The 27492-nt window shown below is 46.9% G+C and overlaps 1 protein-coding gene across 2 annotated transcripts; it reads left to right on the top strand.

Moving 5' to 3' along the window:
- Positions 1 to 739: 739 nt before the first annotated feature.
- ATP6V0A4 (ATPase H+ transporting V0 subunit a4) lies at positions 740 to 25951 on the top strand. 2 transcript variants are annotated; one of them, XM_009649236.2, is made up of 20 exons: positions 740 to 865; positions 1349 to 1427; positions 2262 to 2356; positions 3413 to 3538; positions 3929 to 4023; positions 5073 to 5199; positions 5790 to 5872; positions 10491 to 10584; positions 12004 to 12216; positions 12641 to 12791; positions 13373 to 13512; positions 13818 to 13975; positions 14432 to 14525; positions 16646 to 16764; positions 17718 to 17934; positions 19548 to 19655; positions 21489 to 21623; positions 22575 to 22692; positions 24626 to 24797; positions 25858 to 25951. In XM_009649236.2, exons 1-20 carry the CDS (start codon positions 749 to 751, stop codon positions 25949 to 25951), a joined length of 2535 nt encoding a protein of 844 aa, XP_009647531.1. In that variant the 5' UTR covers positions 740 to 748. The 2 variants fall into 2 exon arrangements, with proteins under 2 accessions (XP_009647531.1, XP_035744841.1); XM_035888948.1 differs by lacking the exon at positions 21489 to 21623 and having other exon boundaries at positions 749 to 865.
- The last annotated feature ends 1541 nt before the right edge of the window (positions 25952 to 27492 follow it).

The following is a 27492-nucleotide window of genomic DNA, read 5'->3' as shown; positions in this document are numbered from 1 at the left end:
TGTGCATGCAAATCAGTTAATTTTGGCAATTTATACGTTCAGGTTACTCAAAGTAAATAAGAAGAAGCATATAGACAAAAGGAACTTCTATGAAATGCATGATATTTCACATATCTCAGTTTGAAAACAGTCCTCTATGGGGAGAAAATGCTTTTAAAATCTTAAAGTTTGTTTTCCTTTAAATAAAATAGTCCTCTTCTCCCCATGCCCATATAACCTGTTCCAGTTGTGTTTGCAATGTTGTGTCCACACTACCAATGAAAGTAATAAAAACCAGTCAATCCTCTTTCACCTGTCTAATTGCAAGGTGAAATTAATGATTTTGCTTCTCTGTTTTGTGGATGACAATGATAAACTGAGTCCTTCACAGGCTCAGCATCGAAAACGCAAATCCAGGGCATGAGTGCAGTGGTCTGAAGCATCTTTGGTCCAGCAGAGAACAGGGCAGGGTATTTGCTCATCACTCATCCTAGGGGCCCCTTTTTCCCTGTGTCACACACCCACCTTAACATCTGTCACCGTGCTGGTGGGATACAACCTCACGTGAGTCCAAGGAGGCCTTTAGGAGGTGAAGAAACCCTTTTGAAAGACATGATGGGCAGCATTGGGTTAGCTGCCAGCACCTTGACTCAGTGATTCCAATGTTCCCACAGTGCTCAGCACCTTCTGGCACCTCTCTGGGTGAGGAAGATTGCACCGCTGCCACCAAGGCTCCCACGGACACCCAGATTGGAGGAGGGCAGGAGACATGGCCTCGGTCTTCCGAAGCGAGGAGATGAGCCTGATGCAGCTCTTTCTGCAGGTGGAGGCTGCCTACTGCTGTGTGGCCGAGCTCGGGGAGCTGGGTCTGGTCCAGTTCAGAGACGTGAGTAGCGCCCAGCCAGCACCCTGAGCTGCGGGAGATGCGCCCCGGGGTGTGTTTGTCCTTCCCTCAAAGCGCTTGGGGAAGGTGCACCTGCAGGGTGGTCAAAAAGGCCATGGAGAGAGCAGGACTTCCCCGAAGCTGATCTGAAATCTAATCACCATGCTGAGACCCAACCTGCTTCTGAATGCCCAGCCAGTGCTCTGCACACTCTGTGCACCACCTTAGGACAATTCCCTCCACCACCAGAAAACAGGGGGTGTCTCCAGGAGAGTCCATCTATGACTCCTATTGTCACAGCAAGGCTGGGTGGAAATGAGCCTGGTAAGGCCACGATGTCCCCGGTATCGCCCTGCCTCTAGGAGGCTGTAAGATGCAGCGGTGTTGGCCGTCTGCTCCAAAGGCGTTCCTTCTGTGCTGATGTTAAAAATAAGTGCGGCAGTGTGCAGCCTCCAGCCCCACGCTTGTTTTCCCTCCTCTTTTTAGCTGAATGTGAATGTGAACAGCTTCCAGAGAAAGTTTGTGAATGAAGTGAGAAGGTGCGAATCCTTGGAGAGGATCCTGCGTAAGTAAACGCTTGTCAAATGCAATCGGCTTTCCGCCAGCCGCTGGTGTGGAATTTATTTCTTTGTTAAGTGCTCTCGCGCTGTGGAGCAGAATTAGTGGCAAAACGGTGATGTTTTCATCTGAGCTCCTGGAAATGTTTTGCATGCATCAGCTAATTACCGCTTCACCCCATATGGGCAATAAATTGTTGCCCCTGTTTTGAAAACTGAACTGAAAGGAGGCTAATTAGCTCATATAAAATCACAAGATAAATCTGGGGCTGGGCAGGAGGCTAATCCAGAGAACCAGACTCCTACACCAGTGTGCTGGCCATTGGCATACTCTTCCTGTGGCCAAGTGCTTCAGCCTGGGGACAAATCCTTAAAACCTGAGTAACGGAGCTTGTGGTGCCCATGGATACGTGTGTCCTGTGAGCTCTGTGCTCCCCCACGGCACTGGTGCCCATCATGGCCACTGTGGCAAGGACAGCACTTGCCATTGCTAGAGCAGAGGAGCAAAGCCTGAGCTTGCTGTGTGCCTTATTTGCTGCCCCAAGCAAGGGGGTCCCACACTGGCTATTTGCGCCAGGGCTGAGGGCTGCCCAGGGCAAGGGGGTGGGAGCGGCCACCACAACTTCAGGAGAAACAGCATCCTGACTGAGAAAGGAGGCTGCTGGGTGTCCTCCTCTTGATGGTTGTGGGTATGCACTGGGATGATGGCCCTTATATATCACTGCTCACTGTCACACCTCCAGGAGATGGCTCAGTCCTGACAGGGGGTTTAGCAGCAGCTGGTGACCGGGGTGATGCAGCAGGGATGACTGTATTGAGACTTCTGTATCCTTTCCTTGCAGGTTTTCTGGAAAATGAGATGGAAGATGATGTTGAGATAGTCAGACTAGGAAAGTACCCAGAAACCCCCCTGCCTCGGGAAATGATTGATATGGAGGTACAGAATTTGGAGCGGGCTGAGGAGAGAGAAAGAAGGGGATGGGCACCAGGACGCCTGTGTAATGTGCTCAATACAGCCCTCCCCTGCAAGGAAGGACACGGTGGCTGAGGCTGGCACAGCTCTCCCTGCCTGTGGAGGTGCTGCCCGAGTCACTGTCTCAGCAGTTAGGTTAAGCCTGGTCTTACTGCATGTTCCTAAAGGAGCCCAGTCTTTTTACCATCCCCTGTGAAATCTCCATCTGGTCCCACATACTAATGGAATGGTATCGCTATCACAGAATACCCCCATCATCCTGTCGGAAAGAATAAGAAGGGTTTTGGTGATTAACCAGGAGAGCTGATGTTAGAAGCGGTGTCGCTGCATAAAAGCCCCAGGGCTGTCTGTCCTGGTGGGAGTATGGTTGTGATATAGTAATATTGGGGCCTGACACAAATATTTGTGCCTTGCTTTTGGATGTGCAGGGGATGCTTTATTCTAGCCCAGCTGGAAGCTGTTTACTGACAGGGTAATTTTTAAATGCTGCACATGTAGGTGACTAGGAAGGAAAATCATGCTTTCCAAGGGTGTCAGCTTCATGAGCAAGGTGGTTGCCTGGTGTGTTCCTGGACCCACATCCTCATGTAATTTTTGACCTATAGCTAATGAACCTAAGCTAACGGCCTCATTGTAGGCTGCTTTTGTAGTCAGTAGACTGACAGCCAGTCCACCTGGGGTCTGAGATGTTCTGCAGGGAACCACAGAGGTGCCAAGACAGGCTGAGACACCTACACCAGGCACCCTGCTTACCTGCCTGAGCTTCGGTCAGGTAAGCCAGAACTCTAATGCCAGAAGAGGACAAAGCACCCAGTAGGGAATGTGGCAATGGGAAAACAAGGCATTGGCATTGGTTAATATCTTCCTACAAACTCAGTGTTTACTGAAGTGCTCATTGACTATTTCTGTATTCCTCCCTCCAAAAACACAACCATCTATTTTTTGAGATTCGTTATCAGCTTGGTAAAGGGCCATTGGTCTGCTTCAGAGTTTTTCTGGATGTGCTTGGGCCCTAAACAGACAGTGCTGGAGAAACTTGAAGCGGAGCTGCTGGAAGCCAACCAGAACCAGCAAACACTGAAGCAGAACTTTCTCGAGCTGACTGAGCTCAAACATCTGCTGAAGAAAACCCAGGACTTCTTTGAGGTGAGAGGCCTCTTTGCTCTTCCAACAGAGATGTGAAAGGTGCCTAAAAACACAGACATTTTCATTTGGTGTGTGTTGCTGCTATTGTTTTTTAATCAAAACCCAGAGGTCTTTGCCACAAGCCAGTAAGATAGTTTGCAAATGCACCTCCATTACTTTGGAGCCTGCATTGCTCTATGAGTCAGTGTGTCTCAAGAACTTGGTTCCCAGATCTCTTTGAAAATGGCTTTTACACTTTTCAATTGCGAAAAGATAGTTTACCTTTTGGTTTTCCCCTTTAGGTCTAAATCTCTTTGGAAACCAACATTTTGGGGAAAAAAACATCAGGAGAAAAATGTGAAAATAATTTTTAAACAATGCTGAATAGTTTTTAAAACTAATGTTTTCCAGGCAGAAACCAATCTGCCAGATGATTTCTTCAGTGAAGACACATCTGGACTGCTGGAGCTGAGGAACACTCCTGCCGCCGCAGCTGCCAAGCTGGGGTGCGTACTGGTGATGGCCCCCAGCTTGGCCAGGCTGCATTGCGGTGGCACTGGTACACTTCCTTCGGCTTCTAAGCAGAGGTTGTTCACCGGCCTCTTCAACATAACTGTTTAATGAAGATGAGAGAGTGACTGTCCTCTGCAGTCACCACCAAAACTATGGTCAGGTTATGGGTCAGTGGGGCAAATGGACTTTTACTTCCAGGCCACCAATTCCAGTGACCCCTTAGTAGGTATTGACTGAAAATTGTTATCTTATGCCATGTCATCCATGGCTTCTGGACTCAGGCATCTGGCTGCCAGCCTGGTCCTCAAGGATGGATGGCTAACCACAGCAAAAAGCCATGGGACTGCTTGCGCTGGGCTTTGTCTGCAACAGAAAACGGCACCGAGGGTGAGAGTTAGGGGAGCAGAAACCCCACAGTCTGTATTGTGGATGGTAATTCAGTGGACAGCGCAGGTGCAAACAGCTTTCCCTTGTGTTTACATCACCTAGGTATGGTGAAACTCGCTGATGGTGTTCTTCCAGGCTGGTGTTTTTAGCTGCTCGTGCTGGTATTTCTGAAGTCCTGTTCAGCTCTTTTCTGAGCAAGGCACATGCCTGCCGAGGGCTTGCTGTGGTGGGTGTATCCCAGCATGTCACGCTGCGCTTCAGAGGTGCAGCCTGGCGCTTGCTGGGAAAAGGAAAACAGGAGGGAGTAAAGATAAGTGACTGCTTCAGAATTGCTCCTACCTCTGCCATTCAGGTCCTCTGTGTTTGTGTGATTTTAAGCATCTCTCTGTTCCTCCATTTCTAGCCAGAATTGTTTCTTCTCCTTTTTCTGTTCATCTGGGGAGGACTTAAAATGTTTTAAAGAAAGAATACCAGGATAAGGTCAGTAAATTGAGATAAGAGCCAGGCTTGAGCAAGGAGGACTTTCCTAGAAGTGCCTATGGCAGCAGCAGAGCCCTGGCTATCATGGACTAGAAAACAAGAAACTGCAAAATCATACTGGTCCTAAAAGACTTAGAATGAGCTTGTAATTTATTTATCTTTTAACTCTGCTCAGATTCACAGCAGGGGTAATAAAGAGGGAAAGGATGATACCCTTTGAGCGTTTACTGTGGCGAGCCTGCAGGGGAAACATCTACCTGAGGTACACCGAAATGGACACCCCCCTGGAGGACCCTGTGACGGTGGGTACCGATCTGGTTTTGCTTCACGCTGCTGCTCCTCATGCACGCCTGTGTCCAGCAGAAGCCAAACTGGTGCCCAGGCCATGCTGCAGCACTGGCTGCCTCATCAGGGCTGGGTGTCTGAAAGCAGCCTATGGAAGAACAGTGGGAAAGTCAGGATGGGAGAAGGGTTTTTTTGACATCGCTTCCCCTTTTTGCCATTATCGAGGTGGCTTCTTTGTCCTCCCTGATTAAGGTGCATGTGAGTCCTAGCAGGATGGCTGTGTTATGGGAACCACCGGGGGGGTGGGCTGTGGCTGTCCTTGCCTGGGGCTGGCCATGGAGGGCCTCCATGGCCCTCAGTGAATCTGGGGTGAGCCCCGTGCAGACCTCCTGTCCCCTCCCTCTCTGCTGCACATTGCTCCTTCCCCCAGAGCGGCCACCCATGCTGGGTCCCTGAAGCAGCATCTAGGGAAAATATTGCTGCTGGAAAACTGGGGCTGGGGGAAAAGAACAACCTAGTGAAGAGGCTGCTGAAAAAACCCCACTGCCTTTTCCACACTGGACTCTTTCCTCTGGATGCTTTAAATTCTGCTTGAATTGCATTGCAGAGAGAAGAGGTGAAGAAGAACGTGTTCATTATCTTCTATCAAGGAGAGCAGCTTAAACAAAAAATCAAGAAGATTTGTGATGGGTAAGACAGGCTGGGGGGCAAGCCACAGCGACTCCTGCGGAGGGGTTTACCTGTGAGCTGGGGTGGCTCAATTTGGAGCCAGAGATCAGATCTCTGTGCCCCTGCTGTCAGCTCTGCCACCAAGCTCCCTTCCACTCCTCAGCTCTGCTGCTCCTAATCATGAAAGATATCTGTCACCTTGGCACTTGGAAATTGAGGTCCTAAATTTTACAAAAAGTGGCTTAAAAACTTGGGAGCTTCAGTTCATAGGATTTTAACTTGGGACATCTTAAAGGGGACTGTTTTTTAAGAAATACTCAGCATTTCCCCTAACAACCAGGGGCCCTAACTTGGGTGCTCAGAACATGGTAACCCCCGAACTGCTCGCAAGCCTTCCTGCATTTCAGTGTAAAAAGGTGGTGCTGTGGTTTATTCAACCCTTTTCCAAAGCCTTTGGGCAATATCTGTGTAATCAGAGACAGAGCCCAGAAGAGAAATGAAACCTTCATACAACCTGACTTGTTTCCACCCTGTTAAGCATCTTGAAAAGATAATTCAGGTCAGATATTTTGTTACTCTTTCATAACACTGATGACCGATGGTCTTTGTTGCAGCATAAATCAGATTTGATGAGGGGATCTGTCTGCTGTCACCAAATCCATTTCGGGTACAGCCCCTCAGCCAAGTGGGGCCAGCCAAGCGCCTGCAGGCTGCGGATGGTCGCAGGGAGGGGGTGAGCAATTGCTCAGGGCAGGGCTTTGTGTACATCCTGCCTTTAATCAGAATAAAAGCAGGAAGGTCAGTTCATCCAGTGGGGAGAACTGACTCCGGTCCCATGAAGCTGGTAACGGACGAGAGGACGAGGGGGAATGGTTTGAAGTTGTGCCAGGGCAGGTTTAGGCTAGACATTAGGAAAAACTTCTTCGCAGAAAGGGTGGTCAGGCTCTGGAAGGGGCTGCCTGGGGAGGTGGTCGAGTCCCCATCCCTGGAGGTATTTAAAAGAAGGGTAGATGAGGTGCTTAGGGACATGGTTTAGTGGTGGGATGGCAGGGTTAGGTTAAAGGTTGGACTTGATGATCTTAAAGGTCTTTTCCAACCAAAGCAATTCTATGATTCTATTCTATGATTCTATTCTAAGCGAGTTAGCAATTCCTGCACTAGAAATGGGGCCCTCCAAGACACCTTCTACAGGCAGCAGAGGGCAATGCTCGTCCTGAGAGCAATTTAGCCCTCCTGAGATGGGCATCTCTCTCTACAGAGCAGCCAAGGGGGCATGGAAAGCTGAGGGAAGACTCCCAGGTTTCAGTCACTCATTTCTGATCCTGAACGTCAGACGTGACGGGAGTTTTGCCATCGCCACTGTGCGGGATCGGTCTGCTGCCGCTGGTGGTCTTTGAGCTTTCGGCGAGTCTCGTCCCTTTTCTGGATTACGCTTATGTCCCATGTCTTTGCCTGCTTTTTAGACACTGCTCAGCACCCTTTTCCCCTCCTGCACTCATGGGCAGTTGCTGGTGGTGAACGCTTCCCATTGCATTTGCTCCTGTGCCAGTGGCCTTGCAAGTTGCCCGGCTGTACAGTTAGAGCTGGTTGGGGCTGCCCACAGAGTGCTGCAGGTGCTTCATTTTGGAGGATTTTTTTCTTTTTTTTTTTTTTTTCCCTGTAGCATTTTAAACTCCCTGCAGTCAAAAGCCCAACACTTTTTTTTCTGGGGTGGGAGTAAAAGAACAGGCAATGTGATGCTTGTCAGCATTTCTGTTGTTGATTGAACCCAGAATCTTCCAAAGAGGAGGCACAACCTGCTGCAGCGGGGTGCAACCACCAGCGTGAGGCCAGGCAGCCCTGGAAGCGTGCACAGATCCCTGCAGGGTGGGCCATGATGTGCAAAGTTGTTATGAGCTGGTGGCATGTATGTGGTGGTAGGTTTATAGAAAGGAATCTGAACTGGTTTCTTTCAGCCTCTTGTAACTGAAGGAGAACATACCTACCTAAGGCAAATTCACAGGATGTCCTTTGTGGTGCTAGCGCACCCGTTTTTGTTTATTGCCAGCTAATCAGGCTACACTTGGAATTGTCCTTTATGTCTTTTCTTCCTCCCTTTCAAATTTTTTTGCTTGCTAAACACGCACGTATATGCGGATGTTCTGCTGTGTGGCAGTTATTTAAATGTATTAATCCCATGACTTTCCTTTTGCACTCTGTGGGCCATCAGCCATCCCTGGTACACAGGTCAGGATGCTTTGGTCTGGTCCATCTTTGAGGCAGGGTTAACTATACCTGAAGCAGATGGCAGTGTCATTCCAGCCGCAGCAGGACATTTCTGCTTAGCACTAAGTCATCATTCATGACAAGTAAATATCCTGCAAAAATCATGAGACTGGTATAAGCCAGTCTCCTGCAAGGCAGGCTAAGATTTGTTTGCAGAGCAGTGTGCCTCAGGTTACGCTTGTAGTCCCTGCTTGACTCTAATTGCTAACATTAGTCTGCCAATTTCATGAGCATTAAGTCCATGCACAAATTTATTAGAGAAAGGTGTAGAGGGAGCAGGGAGGAGGAAAATGTAAGAATTTTTCTTTTCCTCCTTTTCTTGCGGCTGCCTCGGTGCTAATGTGAATACTAAACTGGGTTTATCAATGTAAGGATTCCCTGCTGAATTTTCCTGGAGCTTTCAGAGATGTCTGTGCCATTAGGGCAAAGCTGATACTCAGTATGCAAAATGGCTGTTAAAAGATCAAAGCAACACTGCTGCAATAACGTTATGGGAAACGGGGGAACCATACGGCATGGAGGAATAAGCTTTCAAGTTTGATTAAAAATCCTTATTAAAGATGAACTAAGAGCTGTGAAGAATAAGAAGATGGAAATAATTAGGGAGGGTGAATAACCTTTGGAAACGAATACCAGGTGGTGAGTGAGCAGAGACTCAATTCTGGAAAGGGAAGTTTAGCCGAAGAGCGTGTGCTCCAGCTCTGGGCTGATCTCTCGGTAACTGCTGTGTGGTTTGTTCAGTTTGCAACTGTCCTCACTTACGGGCATGCTGGAACTGATTTTGGAGAGCAGGTGGTGATATATCCTGTGCTCAGGCAAAGCCAGACCACGGTGCTTATCTGTACACAGAGCATGCATGGTTTTGTCTCTTAAGCAGGGGTAGACCCCTATGACCCTGTTACACCTTCTTTTAATTCATCTCACGTGCAGAAAGGCATCCCTTCAGCAGCCCTAACCCAGCATAACTCCACTGCAGGATGGTGGAAGTGTGTCGCCTTAGGTGAGGAGAAGATCTCCGCCCTGCCAAGAGGAGCGATCTCTTCCTGCAGACCTGTTGGGGCAACACTGAAGGACGACATTTATAATGCCCTTGAATTGGCAGGGCTGGCACAAGTGCTCGATATCACTGAACAAACTGAGCAGGAAAAGATGGAGGGGTCTCTGCTATTTTAGTTACTGCAGCACCTCAGCTCGGTTAAAGCTGGTAAGCACAGAGCCTTGCAGCAGTGCACCTGGTGATGTGCCAGGTCCCAGTGGGAACTCCTTGTGCCTGCTCTCTGGGCATGAAGTGTGCTCTGGGCCTTGTTTTGCAGGCAGGACAGGTAGCTGTACACTTTTCAGAGAGACACGCAACTCCTCTATTTCTCGTCGGCTGTATTGGGTTCATACAGCTGGCTTTACAACACCGCAGTGGAGAAGGGCATGCTTGCACACTAGAGATGAAGCAGTATACAACACCTGCGTGGAGATAAAACAGATTAGAAGCCCACATTCATGCTTATTATACTACATTAAACAAACCAGCTGAATGTCCCAGATACAGCCTTGGGGGTAAGCTTACAAAAGCATTTATACTGGCCTGGCCATATGTAAGCTGGCATAACATATACCGCTTTCAGGTGTTTAAAAAACTTCACCCATCCTTCCCTTGCTCCCAAGCTGTCTAGCCAAACAGATGGACCAGAAGCCAAAAGCCGGCTGTATGGTCATTCTCCTTTGGTTTTATTCTGGAAATACAGTTGTTTGGTTGTTTTGCTTTGTTTGTGGGTGTGTTGGTTTGGATTTTTTTTTTTACACGGTTATTTACTTACACAGCCTGCATGCACGAAGGGTGTTTGCTTGCTGTGCAGCAGCAGCTCAGCTGGTGCCTTCCCCCAGTGACTGCGACCGGGTAGTGCAGAGGCCCGTGATAGTTCAATAAATGGTATTTTTCCAGCCTCAGTGCAAGAGGGACATCTGTTGGCTACCGTGTTAACGGGGCTGCCTTTGCCAAGGTGGGACTTTTTTGTGATTCTTTGCAGTTCAAGCAGCTTCCCCAGGCTGCTAGGGGGGAATCCCTGCTGTGGGCGTAAGGGAGGTGCCTGTGTATTAGTGCTGACCACTCTGTAACATCAGGTACCTTGCAGCACCTGGGATAGGGAGTGGGTTTTTTTCAGCTAGAGCAAGCAGAGAGATCCTTTTTCTCATTAAAAGATAAATGTACTTGTTTGGACCTTTTTGGGAGACTGGGCACAACTTTGTAGTATGTTAGAAACTTGTACCACTGGGTGAGGAATGAAGTCCAGTTACCCCACCTGTGAGCTGAGAAGAGTCCAGAGGAAGAAAAAGTCAGTCAAATAAATGGTGTTTCTCACTTCTCTCTTACTGAGGCTAGATTTCGTGCCACGGTCTATCCCTGTCCAGAGTCTGCCACCGAGCGCCGAGAAATGCTTGAGGGAGTCAACACAAGGATCGAGGATTTAAACACAGTAAGTGCCAGTGGCTTCACTGGGGTCTGAACCCTGCAAGTGGGACCTGCCCAGAATTGTTCCACCTGTGAAACCCTATGGCCATGGCCAGATCCCAGGCTTGTTTTGGGAACTGGGTCTGCAGAACCGGCCGGGGACTGGGGATGAAGCCACCAGCCCAGGCACGGTCCCCCCGCCTGTTGCAGAGGCCAGTGCCTGTGCTCTGCTCTGCTCTGCCCATTTACACCCCCAGAAGCTGCTGGGGGACAGCCTCCCATGTGAGGGGCTCAGAAACTGCTTGATGCTGCTGGCTGTGTGGAGGTCAGAGGTTTAGAGCATGTGGTATGGGGCTACAGGGTGGGACCTAAGGTCATCAGCAGGCTACAGGTATTGTAACCAAATTGCACGTTGTCCAAAATGGTTTCATCTAGCTCTTACAGCATGGTTTCCCTCAGCAGCTCACAAAGTTGTTCAGTCACAAATGTAGTACAACCATACCAGGCTCAGGAGGGCTCTAAAGATTTATTTTATATTTAAATTAGGTTTTCTTTACCGAGGAAATCTTGGGGAGCTTGTCACGCTAGCAATGGAAAGCCAAGGCTGCTGTTAGAGAAGTACGAGTCTCCAAACCCTATACTTCAACATTTAACATGGGGCTGAAAATTACAAGTTCTGTTGCAATGGGTGCTCAGTAGCTTGTGTGATCCATATACTGTATCAGGACTTCGCGCCTTTTGGAGGGACCTTTGTATTGTCACACAGTCAATGTGTCCCGAGGCAGGAGGGAATGGACATCCTGTTTGCCTGAGGTGCCCCATCTGGCAGTTGACATCCTGCTGTCACCCCCTCTGTGGATGCCTGTGACTGCCAAACCCGCACGCAAGACTGCTTCCAAACTGACTTTCATTGCTGAGCATCGTGGGTAGCTAGGCTTCCTCAGTGCTCGTAGACCACACAGGTTATCTTCCCAATGCGTTATCTCCATTGCTTATTTATGCAGCAGCGCCAGGGTCAGCATGTGATGCATGGAGGTCCCACCAGCGCCATGAGCTGTAGCTCTAGCAGGGTAGGCACGCTCGTGGATGTGATGTGGCACAGAGCTGCCTACAGGAGATGGCAGGGTGGGATCTCATGATGAGATGTGACCAGTCTAAGCAACTGCGTAAGGAGCCAATCCCACAGCTCTGTAACTCCCGACGGTCTCCTCTGTACTTACAGAGGCTCAGGGCTATGCAGGGAGAGTCCTTATTGAACAGCATCGTGCACCTGGGGTCAAGTGCTCCTGACCTGCACACACTGCCCTCCGGGATACCCCGCACACTCATATGAATCGCTCCCTTTCCACAACCTTCTTTCCACCTGCCTTTCCCAAATAACTGCTGAGTGGCCCATGCCACCTATGCCTCGCTATCTCGAGTGCTGCCTGTGCCGTGCTTGCAGGTGATAACCCAAACCGAGTCCCACCGCCAGAGACTGCTGCATGAAGCAGCAGCCAAGCTGTGGTCCTGGGGGATCAAGGTGAAGAAAATCAAGGCCATCTACCACATCCTGAATTGTTGTAACATTGACGTCACCCAGCAGTGCGTCATCGCAGAGATATGGTTCCCAGTGGCTGATGCTGCCCGGATAAAAAGAGCTCTCCATCAGGGAATGGTAAGAGAGCAACATTTTGGGTCCCTAAAGCTGTCACCCAATCTGCATTGCTTATATGTTGAGCATATGTTCAGACTTCTCTCTATTACTGTAATGCTGAGTTCCCTTTTCTGTTTTAATTAAAGCTGGGGTTGTCGCATGATCGCTTGGCCTCAGGGAGTTTAAGGTCAGCATTAAATCTTAGCAGGTTTGTGATCGACCCATGAGAGTCAGCAGTGCTGGCAGCTTTCCCTGAACAGATCAATAGCACAGAAAATGGAAAAATCTGGATATTAGAAAAAAGGGTTGAGTTATAACACTCTTCAACCCAGCTTTCCTGTTGCTGCCTGTATGTGTTTGGACACAGACCTTGGCACTGTGGGACTGATTCCTAGCAGAGCTAGCCACCCTGACCCTGTGCGTGTCCTTGTCACCGCGTTTGCAGGAGCGCAGTGGCTCTACTATCACCCCTATCCTGACCGCCATACACACCAGGATGGCACCACCCACCTTCAACAGGACCAACAAGTTCACAGCTGGATTTCAGAACATTGTGGATGCGTACGGTGTGGGCAACTACAGGGAGATGAACCCAGGTGAGAAACACTCAGTGACCTGCACTTGGCTTGCTAGAGCCAAATTGAAGCCTTTGAGCTCCATCACTATTCTAAAACATGCGCTTATTGCTGGTTGAGAAATGTGAATCGTGTTTTCTGCAGAAAAATTGGTACTTTTTGGTGGATAGGCCTGGATTTTCTCAGGCAAAGAGTTTGGCTATCAGTCTTCAGTGACTGATTGTGGCAGGAATAAGGAACTACACAAAACCAGGATGGGGAACAAGTGGTGAGGTAGCAGCACTGAAGAAAATAGAGAAGCTCACAAGGCAAAAGTAACTTAAGCTTATCGTGCTGAGGCAAAAAAAGAAAGGCAAAAGGACCTGAGAAAAGTGTGAAACACTCATCTCAAGGAGGGCACTGACAGTGAGCAGAAACCTGGAGTCTTTCTGGTGGTAAAGCTAGTTCTGCACTAGACCTGATTGCCTGGTGAGTAGGGGGAGGGATCATGGAGGCTTTTAAGGGCAACAGCTGTGAGGAATGGTCCAGTGGGGTGGACTGTTTCTTTGCTGAGGTCTTTTTCTTCAGGAGGAGCTGAGCTTTTTGTCTTTTCCTTCCTGCAGCTCCATACACCATCATTACCTTCCCTTTCTTATTTGCGGTGATGTTTGGGGATTGTGGCCATGGTGCTGTCATGCTGGGCTTTGCACTCTGGATGGTCATTAATGAGAAGAGCCTTCTTGCCCAGAAAAGTACTAATGAGGTGAGTACGAGGGAGCTGGTGCACCCTATCAGCATAGGAAAGGTCTCATCATCCCCATTTGATAAAGCAGGCATCCAGCCTCCCAAAGGCTGGGTGGAGATCCTTCGAAGATGCTTGTGAGGCAGAGATCTGGCAATTCTGCTGCCTTCTATACAGAGACCTGGATGGGCCCAAGGGACCTGGAGTTTCCTATGAAAAATTGTATATATATAGACTGGTACAATCATGTTTCCTGTCTGCCGAGGCCCACCATTTGATGGGACTGCAGGTACTTTGGTCACTGGCACTGCCTTCTCCCCTTGCAGATCTGGAACACCTTTTTCAGTGGGCGCTACCTGATCCTGCTCATGGGCATATTCTCCATGTACACTGGCTTCATCTACAATGACTGCTTCTCCAAATCGTTCAACATCTTTGGCTCTTCCTGGCATATCATCCCCATGTTTAAAAATAGCACTTGGAAGTAAGTGGCTAAATGTGGGGAACGAGCGAAAGCACACCGAATGGAGCACGTAGGCTTTGAAAGAAAGACACAGTGACTGCCTGTGTGGGGAAGGGAAGAACTCCCTGCTGTGGATGCAGTCATGAATGAATCAGAGGTTTTGTCTGACAGACACAGACAAACTCACTATTGAAATGGAAATGTAGAGTCCCCGGGAACACGCCTGTTTGTTCAGGCACTGATGTGCATAAAAATCTGCAGGTGTCTGGGAGCGATGCATGGGGAATTATCAGTGAAGATGGAGACTGTCATTGTGTAGGAGCTATTTACAAACACACACACGGGCTAACAGTTCACAGAAAGGCTGGAGTCAGTGACAGATATCATGTGGTAGTCCTCAGCACATCTGACATAAATATACCCTAGGCTTATACAGTGAGATTAAGCTGCAAAGGTCATTTCCCTTTCCTCTTGTAGTAAGGATGTGCTGCTGGACAATACGGTGCTGCAGCTGGATCCAGCAGTCCCAGGAGTCTACTCTGGAAATCCATACCCATTTGGAATAGATCCGGTAATTAAATTAAATTGCTCTAGGATAGTTTGTATTTCAATCCTGTTTCTACATATCAGGTATGCTCTCTCTCCTGAAGCCATGCTCTTCACTTCTCGCTCTTTGCCTGTTCTTTACATAGTTGTTGTGATGCTTTTCTTTAGCAGCCAAGGATATATAGTACTGACAGTTTTGCACAGGCAGCAGCAAAATGATAAGCAGGAAGGAACTTCGATTTTACCAAAGAGTGGTCTTGTGCTGCAGTCCCTGCTCTGTCACCAGTCTGCTGGGCTCGGCTTCCTTACTTGAGTACTTAACCCATTCCAGAGCTACCTCACAAGTTTGAAGTCAAAGTCCTGATTTCTATACAGTCTATTTATTGTATGAAGTGTGAAGTAAATGCCAGTACTGGTTAACTTATCCACATTTTCTTCTCTCTGTCCTATTTCCCTTTCCTTGCCATTCTCTCTTTATAACGTATTGAAATGTAGTTGTTAACATCAAGCTTTCCTGTTTCAACCTTCATATCAGCCAATTAACCTTGTTCTGCTGGATGCACTCTCATTTCAGTTGGTCACACAAAGAAACACTGGCTTCCCCTGGTTTGCAGAGACATTGACCTTGTAGTAGGTGTCTCACAAACCCAGCTCTAAAGCTCTACCCAGGACATAGGCAGTCCAGTTCAGGAAGTCACAACAGAGGAAGCATAGAATTGTAGAATCCTAGGTTGGAGGGGACCTCAAGAGTCACCTGGTCCAACCTTTCTAGGTAAGAGCGCAGTCTAGACAAGATGGCCCAGCACCTTGTCCAGCTGCATCTTGAAAGTGTCCAATATGGTTGAATCAACCACTTCCCTGGGGAGATTATTCCAATGGTTGACTGGTCTCATAGTGAAAAATTTCCCTCTCATGTCCAATCAGAATCTCCCCACAAGAAACTTGTGTCCATTTCCCCCTTGTCCTCTCCATGTGGTTCCTTGCAATAATGGAGTCTCCATCTTCCTTGTAGCTACCCCTCAGGTACTGGTACGAAGCTGAATTTTCTGTACATTGCCCTGATATGTCCCTACTTTAGGTTAGGTTAACCTAGGCTATTTCCTCTTCCACCCTGGCTGCTGCCTGCTCAGAAGGCTGGGAGCCCTGGCAGGGAGTGAGGAACGGCTGGACTAGTGCTATCAGGGAAGGGTGGACAGGAAAGCACCAGCCCCCATGCAGCCCTCTCTGAGGAAATTATCCGTTTCGTCTGCCCAGAAAGATGGATGGCTCTTTGCATTTTGCAAGTCCTGGTAGGATGGCTGAGGTGTATCTTGGAAAAGAAGGAGTCATCCTGAGATGAGGAGGCTAGGCAGTCTCTTCCATGGCCATAGAAGAGGCAAAGCATGTTGGACAAAGGCACATAAGCCAATGTTTTGCCTTCCAAATAATCCTATCTTCCTCTTTTCTGCTCAGGTACTATATTTTGTGTCTGAAAAGAGGTATCTACCTCTTCATGTCTGAAGTCAGAAGACTTTGGGGTCTAGGAAGTTTTAGAAGAAAGGAGAAGCAACCCTGAAGCTCTGTAGCATAAAAAAGGCAGGACTGAGAAGAGGCATATGGTTACTGTCCTAACACAACTGAAAAGTTACTGCAGAGAGGCAGGTGATAATCTGATCTCCATGGCCAAAGAGTTGGAATGAGCTTTTTTTTGTTCAAACAAAAAGTCTGAACACACTCTACCCTCGTACTTCTCTGGTGAAGGTGGAACAAATTTCCCTAGCAGCAGGAGGGATTTTCTCATGCCTTTCCACCTCTGCTAAAGGAAATGCCTCAGCCTAAGGGCAAGGAATGACACTGAAAAGATCTAGGTTCTGCCACCAGCCTTTGCATTAGTTTCTGGAGGACTGAAGCAAAGTCACTACTTCATTTTAAATCCCTGTTATTTCCTCTCTTAAATAAGGATAATACTTTATACCTTTTAGATTAAAAACTTGACAGAGTGGAAAGTATTATAAGGAACATCTAGATTTCTGTTCCTTATTATCTTCTTACTAGAACTGGTAGGAGTAAATTGGTGGTGTCAAAGCAACAACTTCCCCAAATCTGTTATTGATCAAACACCTGAAAATCTTGTTCTTCTGTCTCTCTCTGCTCCTTTCCCCAAAGATCTGGAATGTTGCATCGAACAAGCTGACTTTCCTGAACTCCTACAAAATGAAGATGTCGGTTGTCCTAGGGATTGTGCATATGATTTTTGGAGTGATACTCAGTCTCTTCAACCACATGTGAGTTTGTTTCACTAAGCCCATTGCTGCAGCACACAAGTCCTCATCGCTAATGTCCTTCATTCAGAGAAAGCCTCATATCTCAAACTGATGACTTGAATTTTTTCCTTTCCCCAGTGTGAGTAGAAATGCCCCATACACTGACTGACTCACGCCACTCTTGGTACGGAGTGCTGAGTCCAAAGGCCGGAAGGACAGCCATCACGCTGCAGATATTCTTTGGGATAATACCTCTTTTTCACTTTTTTTTCTCTTATATTCTTGATTCTGCAGAAATGCTGAAGTACGCTAAATTAAAAATATATAGCGCCTCCCACTATTGATAATTTTTGTCTTGAAAGACAAACTCTTTTGGCCTAATCCTAAGCACATGGAAATCTTGCACAGTGTTTGTGCACACATTTCACCTGACTCAGTGGGTCTTTGGTTGGGTTCTGTAGCTGTGCCTGTCTGTATCTCTGCCTCTATATTTTGCAACAAAAAATAAGAAATGGTGACACTACTGTGTTGAGAGACTCTCCAAAGCTGGAGGGTGTGTGGTGAGAAGGATGGAAAGTGTTTGCAGATGACAGGGAGGAGGACTGCCCCTACAGAATGGATTCTACACCCGGTTCTGATCTTCCTCAGCGTATAATGCTTAACTTTTGTAGATTAGCCTCTTTTTTTGAAAATCAGCTTTTATTTCAGCGTAGTAATCTTTTGAGGTGCTGAGATACTTGTAGGTCAAGTACAAAAACCTGAAGAGAATCAGTATGTCAAAGCTTTTGTATTTAAATAATGGCTTTCATTGATAAAGACTGCAGTTACAGACTTCTTTCTTGACTAATGGTATTTGTATGTTTCTTTTGTTATTTTCCAAAGACTAAGTAGACTTCAGTACTGCCATACTTGGGTGCAATCTTGCATTAATACCTAGTATATTAATCGTAGTTATCTTTCATGATTCTTTCCAGCTACTTCAAGAAATACATAAACATTATCCTTCAGTTCATTCCAGAGATGATATTTATTGTCTCTCTTTTTGGCTACCTGGTCTTCATGATTATTTTCAAATGGTGTCATTTTGATGTCCACTCATCCCAGAGTGCGCCAAGCATCCTCATCCACTTCATCAATATGTTTCTGTTCAATTATGGTGACACTTCAAATGCTCCATTATATCTGCATCAGGTATGATCAAGCGGCTCAAATCCATTGTAGCTGGTTTTGGATTCACAGTGGGTCTTGTGAAGAGCGGGCATAAAGACAGGGAACAGGCTCAGAAGCTCAACCACAAGTGCCAGCCACATAAGAGAAGTTTGTTCTTCTGCTATTCGTGTTGGCCTTGTAGACAGTTAGGACAGAGAAGCTATCAATCAGGGATGCAGAGGAAACCTCATTCTTAGCATTGTCCTTGCAAGAATGATGATGCCATTTAAGATACTTTTGGGGAAAAAAGGAAAGAAGGGTGATTAGAGATGCAAAGTTGGGTATTGCAGGTGTGCTGTCCTGAAGGCCGGGCACGATGCTAGAGACAAAGCAAGCCTCTCCTTTCCTTGATAATTTCTTGTTTTGTCTTTGTAAAAACTTGAAAACTTCATATTTTCAGCTAGAAAATAGAAGTAGCTAGAGGATTTTCTGGCAGCTTTTTGTCAGAAATACCTCCTTTGGGGAGTTCACTTAAACCCAAAAGCAAAAAAGTCTCCCCTAAGAGAAAGCTTCTTTTAAAGTCATCTTTATTTATTTGCTCAGAGCATGCATTATTTTTTTTTTTCTTGCTTGATTTTACATCAGCAGCATCAATGAAGAATCTGCAAGCAAATGCTGCCTCCAGCCACATGTATGCATATACATCTGTACAGTTGCACACTCGGGCACTTCAATGTGAGCTCAGATTTAGGGCTGCCGGTGAGGCAGAGTTAGTAGAGAGCCCCAATTAGTTCCAAGGTAACAGGATTAAGGCTGCAGAGGAGTTTAGGAAAACACGGTTTTCCCAGCCTTCAAAAAGTCTTTAGATAACGTTTTGCTTTGTAAGAACCCAAAGCCTTTCCAAGATGGTAATTTTTCTCCATATTCCTACTCCCCTACCCCACCAGTAACTGCCTGTGCCATCCACCTGAGTAGTCTGAACGCATAGGTTGTATGAGACCAGCCATAAGGTGATCAGAGATCTGAGTCAGCTTTAAAAAAGTGCAAAAGTTGTAGTTTGGGGTTTTCTTTCTTTGGTTTTATTTGTTTTTCTTAAAGTACAAACAGTTATGTTAGGACAGCAACAGGGGTGGCACACTACAACAAGAACAGCTTATTTTGTGGGGGCAATGTGTTATCAAACCTAAGCTATGGGGATTCAATTCCCTTCTGGCATTGCAAATGTAGAGCAAATCCAGGATTCCCTGCTTTCCAGGGGAAGACTTGGATGACTTGGCTCTTGCTGCAGCATTTCTACGTTGATCAAAGGTAGGCAGACTGACTGGCTCACCCACCAGTTTGGACACCCACTTGGGACACTTAAGAGCCAGGTTCAAGTCAGTAACGCTGGGTGTTGGCAGATTAACCCTTTCCAACATGAAAGCCATTCATCTCCAGGTGTCCAACATCTCTAGCTGGCAGTACTTTCTGGAGCCTTAAGCAGTTTACATTTATTTTCATGCCCTTACAAGCAGGAGACTCAACCGATACAGGGAGTATATCTGTTGTATAAAAAAAAAAAAAAATCCATTTTATAGAATCAGGTTTCTAACCATAAATGTAGCTGGCTAAGGAAGTAAAGTAACTTGTTGCTCTTCCGTTGTTTCGTCTTTTAGAAAGAAGTGCAGAGTTTCTTGGTCATATTTGCCCTGATTGCTGTTCCCTGGATGCTCCTAATTAAACCTTTCATCCTCCGAGCCAACCACCAGAAAGCACAACGCATGGTAAGGGATGTGGATCAGGCAAGGGGGATTCAGTACAAGAGAGGCAAAGCTGAGGAGACAGACCCCAAAGTTGTTTGCAGTGATCTGGTTCTGTTTTTCTCTGATCTCAGAGTTTCTCTGGTGATTTCAAACTGTGCTTTATGGCACACGTGCCAAGAGCATGTGTATGGGTATTTGGCTGAGCCATCTAAATGGGAAGCAGGAGCTAACCCCCATTTGTTGGGAGAGGAGTTAAGCTGACACTGAGCTCTTTCAAGTGTTGTATCGAAAACCAGAGAAGGTTTAGAAAGACTGAAGTGCTGGTAAAGCCAATACAGGGCAAAGACCTCAGTTGCCGGTCCACAACCAACACTAGCCACTGGTTGGCTGCTCTGTAGGAATGGGGCATCTGCGATACTCTTGGCCTTGGAGAGATCAATGCCGCTTGGAGAGGAGAAGCTTGATTTAAAAGGCATTGCCTGCTTTCCAGCAGTGCTTTCTTCCCTGAGTGATTGCCTTCACATTAACGGAGCCCTCATTCCCATGGGCTCTGTGGTTTGCCCAGTTCTTCAGCACATAACTGTGGCAGCTGCAGTTTCCCAGTTGTTCATTAATTCTCCCCTTTATTACTCTAACAGGACTTTACTTGTCTGTCAGGATTTACTTCTCTTTATAGTCGGAGGTAGTGCCTGGAGTACCTTTTATAGGGCACAGATGTTTCCATTTGAAGAAAGAGATGCTGGTTGTGCTGTGTGACCTTTTCCAACCCAGTCACTTCTGACCTATTACTGAAAGCCAGGTCCCTGGGAGACCTTTGCAGCCCTGCCTCTGCACTGTAATTTCTTATTTTGTCATTCTTCTGGGATTTGGTTGAAAGCTTGACATGGCTGACTCCATCTCCTGCTTTTATGCTAGCAACATCTGACAGCTTTTCCCCACCTCCTATTATGCCCTTGTATTTTTGTTCCTAATTTTCATATGTTAGCTGTCTGATCACATCTTACATTTACCAAGATTTAGATGTTTGCAGCAAAGTCTGTTCTCTATGCTGACATTCAGGTAAAGCAAAGATAAAGCAGGTGTGACAGTGATTACTGCTGCAATAGGAAACAATACGTTACCATGAGACCTTGCCCATGAAACCTGCTGGAAACTATAAAGAGTGACAGGGCAGAACCTGCCAGAAGCTGTGAGGTCTGTATTTGGTTACGCTGTGTAACAGGACTGTTATAGTCCTATAACATAGGGCTATTCTTATGCCGTGCTGTCATTTCTGGAGTGAGGCTCAGATCAGGTTGTTCAGGCCTCTAGAAAATCTCTGTAAAGAATGATTATGGAGGGAAGACGGGTCATCATGAGGTTTTTATCAATTTAAAATGAATCAAGAGATCTGAATTATATTTCTGCCTGTATCCCAGGAAGTGTGTGACCTTCACCAAGTCACCTTTCAGGCTCCATTTCCCTTTCACTTGATGCTAATTCCTTTGATTTGCACCCATCTAGTTGAGATAATCAGCTTTAATGTGCCTCAGTTTTCTCATTTTCTAAAAATGATGGATCTTCTCATGGTAGGTATAAAGGGTGCATTGTAAGACTAGAAACTAGCTCCAAATTAGTTGGAAAATGTTCTAGGATGGAAAATATTGAAGTTTTATTAGCCATTTGGCAGGAGTACTCAGTTTCTGTGGTCCATGATGACTGACTACTGTTGAAATTGTCGTCGTGTTCATGATACAGTCCTTCATATGTGACCCATCACGAGGTAATTGGTGGAGTGCTGTGCCATGGTCTGCTTTGTTTTGGTATCAACCTGTAGCATGACACAAAAGCCGTATTACATTTTGTTTCTGAAAGATTCAGTCTCAAGCCATCTCAGAAAACCCTGGAGGTGAAAATGAGGTAGATGTCCCAGAGACCAATCACTCCAAGAAAGCTTCCCAGGGAGACCATGGTGGTGGCCATGGAGGACATGAGGATGATGATGAAGAGGTAAGAGAATCTGGACAGAAAATTATTCAGACACACACAATAGTAGAAGACACAAATTCAAGCAGAAGGCTTTGTCAGAGTTCCCAGCCCTTCTTTTTAACAAGATACCGAGGCACACTGTTGCAACGGTATGTGTTTCCAAACAGAGTAAGCTTTGAATTTTCGTAGAATGAATTCCTCCAAATTTTTCCTTTAGTTTTGCCTGGTGAAGGCAGGCATTCTTACAAACCTCAAGCTTTTACAAACCTCAAGCTTTTGCTTCCTGGGGGGGCCTGGAGGGGGGGGGTTGTTTCACTTCCACATTGCACCCAGAGAAGAGCAAGCCTTCCCCAAGAGTCAGTGAGTTTTCCTTCCTTTAAATTGCAAAGGAGCATTGAGAAGTTGGCAGCCTGCAGTGTTGGCTAGGGAGAAAAGCCTTCCTTTGGCAGATATTGCCAAGGGCTTCTGCGGTATGCAGCAACACAGTTGAAGTGTTTGTAGCTGTTGGAAGTACCAACAATATTGAGTGTGGGTATGGCTGACTGTTCCCAGTCACAGGGAAGCTTCACAGTCTTAGAAGATACGTTACTCAGTGATATCTCCCAAAACGCATATGCCAATGGGCAGATAGTCTGAAAAACCCTACTTTATATAAGAATTCTGTCTCTACAAGAAATCACAAAGATTGGTAGCAATTGGATTGCCATCTTATTCCAGATTAGAAATTGCGAGACTGGAATATGAGCTGGTTCCTGCTTTTCACGGGAATTGTATTTCCCTGGGAAGAATGTATGGGAAGATCATAGAGAACTGACAATTTTCAAAGCAGTCTTTTTATCTGGGAACTACTAGCTCGGGACATACCAAGGAAAAGGGAGGAGTACGAAGAGCCTTTGGTGGAGTGTTGCTCTGTTAATCAGGAAGCCCTGAACTAGGAAATGATAAAATGCATTTGGTTTTATGTTGTTTCAGTTCAATTTTGGAGACACGTTTGTCCACCAAGCTATCCATACCATTGAATACTGCCTTGGCTGCATCTCCAACACAGCGTCCTACTTGCGGCTCTGGGCGCTGAGCTTAGCCCATGCACGTGAGTGACTGATTGCCCATCAGTTACCGCCCCAGCAACTCCGTATCAATCACTGCTTCTGCCGATGTTTGATTATTGCTGCGGATGTCTCCATGAAATCAAAGTTATCCTTGCAGACGTTTGTGTGTCGGAATGTTTTGCTTCAGGTCAGATCAATCCAAACGTTTTGTGGTGGCCATCTCATTTTTAGTGGTGATCTCTGGCAGCTACATATCAGGCAGCTCCTGACTGCATTTGCTGGCTGGGACCCGTTTCCCACACTGCTCTGTAGCCACCCCTCTGGGGTAGCCCTCATGGCATGTGGCATGGTGGGAGGTGCATTCCAAATGAATAGTCCAGTCCACAGAGTATGGGAACCATAGCTTCATTTCCCAGGAGGCGCTTACCTTAGGGTATGCAGATGAGTGTCGAAATGACTTGAAACAGTTATTTTGGTTTAGCAAACTAGAAAGAAAAAGTTTGGTTCAAGAAATCCTGGAACTTGCTGTTTTCACTGGCATTTTTCCCAGCAACATTTAGTGGAACCTCACATTCCATGAGAAATGTACAGCATTTCAATGTCTTTTGTCTTGATTTAAGATAAAAATAAATGCTCAAATACTAGAAACTGCCTCAGGCTGGAACTTCAGATTTTCAATGACTAATTTTTCTGAAATGTTTTTTATTAATACTGCTGTACAGCCTCTGGCTAGAGGTTGCGCCTGCCCTAAAGATCTGGGCACACAGAAAAGGAAAACAAAAGGCAGAGGGGGGGGAATGCCATGGATTGACGGGGTGAGCTGTACTTCTTGGCACAGAAATGAGCTCAGTAGGAATTGAGCAGAAGCTAACACAGATTAGCTTTACATGGAGGACAGTTATCTAAATAAAATAAAATAAATGAATTAAAAAGCTTAGCTAAGGACAGTGCTATGTGTTATGTCAGATTTATGCCTGGAAAACCACCATATTCCTTGCAGCCTTACAAACTGGCACTGACAGGAGTATTTTTTCCTGAGGGCAGCTGGTTGCAAGGGATCCCTTGCACCTGTTGTCACCTAAAGTAACATCGGTCGTTGAATATAGTCTGAACATGGCTTGAGGACCGATGACTGGCAAAATGGAAAATGAGGCTGAACCGGTGGCTGAAGCATTTGGATGGAGAAGAGCTGGGCTAAGTCCAGTGCTTTGCCTGTATCACAGGAGGAAAATTGCTCAGTCCTGAATTTATCCAGTGTGACCAGGGTAGTTAGGTTAGGAGTGTGGTCTTGCATTGAGAGGACATGTCAGGTATACCAGTGCTGTAAATGTTGTTATAAACTTGTGCAGGAAAAAAAAATCTTTAAGAGCATGCAAGCAACCTAAACATTAATACAGCCTTCCTTAAGTGGGACCAACCAGTTGTCCTTTTTTTTTTCCACCATAGCTTCCCCATCACACCCTAAGCAAAGTGGTTTAGAGAATGAATGGGAATTAAATGTTTCCTGTGGATCTTAGCTAGCATCAATCAGTACAGCTTGTAACCTCACCGACACATGTATTGACTGTCTCAATCCATCATGTTCACTGGGATTTAGCAGTAGGCAGTCCTAGAAGGCTCGGCGTACTGCCTATCTGCCACGTTAAAGAGGTGCAAATTAAACTGATGACTGTATCATGCCAGGGTAACAACACTCCTGGTAGTGTGCTCACATGGACTTGAGATACAAAGCAGAACCAGCGCAGCACCATCAGCTTTTAACACAATGAGGAGGAGCAATGGAAAACAATCTCCACCCAATTTCCTTCCCTGGTCATCATGGAGAAGCAGGGTGGCCATACATGATTACTGTCATGTACATTTTATCCTAGGCCAGGTCATCTAACTGGGAAAAATGGGTGAACTGCCAGACTGCATGCTGTGTCTGTCCACGGCTGTTGCTCAGCACTGTTTTCCATTTATTTCCATTTGCAGAACTGTCAGAGGTCCTTTGGACCATGGTGATGCACAATGGGTTCAAAAGCAGCAGCTGGGCAGGCCTCATCGTCATCTTCATCATCTTTGCGGCATTTGCAGTGCTGACGGTAGCCATCCTGCTTGTCATGGAGGGGCTCTCAGCCTTTCTGCACGCCTTGCGTCTGCACTGGTAGGTGGTGTGGTCTTTGGGAGGGATCAGGCTGTGGAACAGATGGCCACGCCAGCTGGTGTCAGACAGGCCGTGCTAGTACCTATGCATTAGGACATTGGTCCCCCTTGGCAAATGAAGCGAGGGAGACTCCTCCAGAGGGAGGCCAGGGCTCCCTGCTCCATCTCTGAGCAGCCTGCCTGTTCTCCTGAGCCTGTGGGGGCTGTGGGCTTGTGTGGCAAATGGCAACTTCCAGCTCTGTCCTGGTAAACATGCAGGGCCAAGAAGGCCACTTTGATCTGCATGATATGGCCTGAAGGCACAGCCACGCCCCTGGTTGTGTATCCCACCCAGGGTTGCCATCAAAAAAGCCAGCTGGGACTACCTACTGCAGCTAGAGTTCAGCTGGGGCTGCAAAACCAGCTGAAAACCTGGGTCAGCCCTTGTGCCATTAGCCCAGGTTGAGTTCCAGGCTATTTTGGCTTTGTGGCAAACTAGTTTCAACTTACCTTGTGTCTGCCTTAACTAGGCATCTGTCCGGGCAAGGACAGCAATGTGGATGCACCATCAGTGCTAGTGTGTAAAGCAGGACCAAGGTAACAAAGCGCCCCTCACCACTGCCATAACTTGGCATCCTGCCTGAGCACCCAGGCTTTTTCACCATGTAACATCCCACCACAACCCAAACACTGCCAAGGTGTGCATGCCATGGTGCAGTTACTTGTCATTGTGCAAGAAGGGGGAGATGTCTGTCTCCCACCAGAGTGTGCAGCCAGCAGGCGGTTACCCCAACTCTCAGAGCTGCTAGAAGCAGTTTAGCGGGCAGGCAAGGTCCTGCCGACTGGCTTCGTGAGGAGCATTTCCAGGCTGACTGATGGAAAGGCAAAGCTGATACGTGCCAGGTTGGCATCCTGGGCTGCCTGTGTCTCGCTGTTGGCTCCAAAAGGAGCCTATGTTCCCGGCTCAGAGGCCACCATCTCTCATGGCCTCCCTTTTCCCATGGGTGCCACGTTTTGGTGTCTCAGCTGGCCGTAGGTCCTGCCCAAGGGCAGCACTGACACCCCCCTCTGCTCTTTCCCAGGGTGGAGTTCCAGAACAAGTTCTACGTGGGAGCAGGGTACAAATTTTCTCCGTTCTCCTTCAAGCACATCATTGATGGCACCGCAGAAGAGTGAAGCCGGTGCATTGCTGCTTCGCTCCTCAGACCAGGCTCTATTTTTTTGCGGTCACTCACCCACAGAGCAAGGTCTACGGGATGAAAAAAGAGCAGCTGTAGATGAAAATGTCCTAGCTGCATTCACACATACTGCTGTATCAGCTGAGAGCTGAACTACATCTCCTGGAGCTGGCTGGACCCTTGGCTGAGTCCTCATGTTTTTGCCAAGTACCTGGTCCTCAGGATTTGATCGGGTCGGCTGCCTACTGCTTGGTTGAAAAGAGGATATGCAGCTTTTGAATTAAATTGGTAATTAATAATCGACTCACATGTGTTTTGCTCCATTTACTGCCTTGTCTTTGTGGCATATTTCTTTCCGAGGAAAATATGTTTCGGCTGTTGTTTCAAGCTGTGGTTGATCATATGACAACGATTAAGCCCCTTATGAGATCGCAGCCCTTCATTTAGCACACAATGCAAACCAGCTCAAAGACAGATCATGTTGCAGGCTTGCAATTTTCTACATGCTTTACTACAACAACCCTCTTTTTATCTGATTTGCTCCAGGGCTTGACAGCACTGGATTAGAGACATTTGCACACATCGTCACTTAACAGAAGTTTTAGTTTTGAGCTGTGTAAACAAAAGAGTGAGCCAGTTTCCACACTGGCAGACGATTTATTTCTCTCTATTGACTTGTTTCTCACTGGAGACTTAAGATGACTCCCCCTGTGCTGTATTTTTCAAGAGGGGTTGTTAAAGCAGACTGTCTAGAAATGCTAATACCTAATGAAGATGAAGAAGAGAGGAATCAAAACAGTTGAGATGAATTTTCAGCGTTGATGTACTGTGGTCTTTCCTAAATATTCAGGAATTACTTATCTTTTAAACTGCATAGTGTTGATCATGACAGGCTATTTTTTTTTTAAGCACGGAGGGTGTAAAATCCCCACATAGATTTGGAGGTGAAAGTGTTTCCTTCCATGGGGTGTGACCAAATCAGCCTCATTTTCAAACCTTGCCTCCCTGATCATAGGGAATCATAGAATGTTTTGGGTTGGAAGGCACCCCTAGAGGTCATCTAGTCCAACCCTCCTGCAGTGAGCAAGGACACCACTAACCAGATCAGGTTGCTCAGAGCCCCGTCCAACCTGGTCTTGAATGTTTCCAAGGGATGGGGCCTCCACTACCTCTCTGGGCAACCCATTCCAGTGTTTCACCACCCTCATTGTAAAGAATTCCTTCCTTATATCCAGTCTAAACCTACCCTGCTTCAGTTTAAAGCCATTACGCGTTGTCCTGTCACAGCTGGCCCTACTAAAAAGATTTTCCCCATCTTTCCTATAAGGCCCCCTTTAGGTACTGAAAGGCCGCAATCAGGTCTCCCCGCAGCCTTCTCTTCTCCAGGCTGAACAAGCCCAACTCTCTCAGCCTGTCCTCACAGGAGAGGTGCTCCAGCCCTTGGATCATTTTTGTAGCCCTCCTCGGGACACGCTCCAACAGGTCCATGTCCTTCTTGTGCTGAGGGCTCCAGAGCTGGACGCAGTGCTCCAGGTGGGG

The sequence above is a fragment of the Egretta garzetta genome, unplaced genomic scaffold (assembly GCF_000687185.1).
Source record: "Egretta garzetta isolate BGI_Z169 unplaced genomic scaffold, ASM68718v1 scaffold321, whole genome shotgun sequence".
Classification (NCBI taxonomy): Eukaryota; Metazoa; Chordata; class Aves; order Pelecaniformes; family Ardeidae; genus Egretta; species Egretta garzetta.
This window is presented reverse-complemented; position numbering and strand designations above follow the sequence as displayed.

Coding starts and splice junctions, on each gene's coding strand:
- ATP6V0A4 (XM_009649236.2), top strand. CDS start 749: ATGGCCTCGGTCTTCCGAAGCGAGGAGATGAGCCTGATGCAGCTCTTT. Junction 5,200..5,789: donor CCCTGGAGGACCCTGTGACG/GTGGGTACCGAT, acceptor ATTGCATTGCAG/AGAGAAGAGGTGAAGAAGAA. Junction 10,585..12,003: donor GGATCGAGGATTTAAACACA/GTAAGTGCCAGT, acceptor CCGTGCTTGCAG/GTGATAACCCAAACCGAGTC.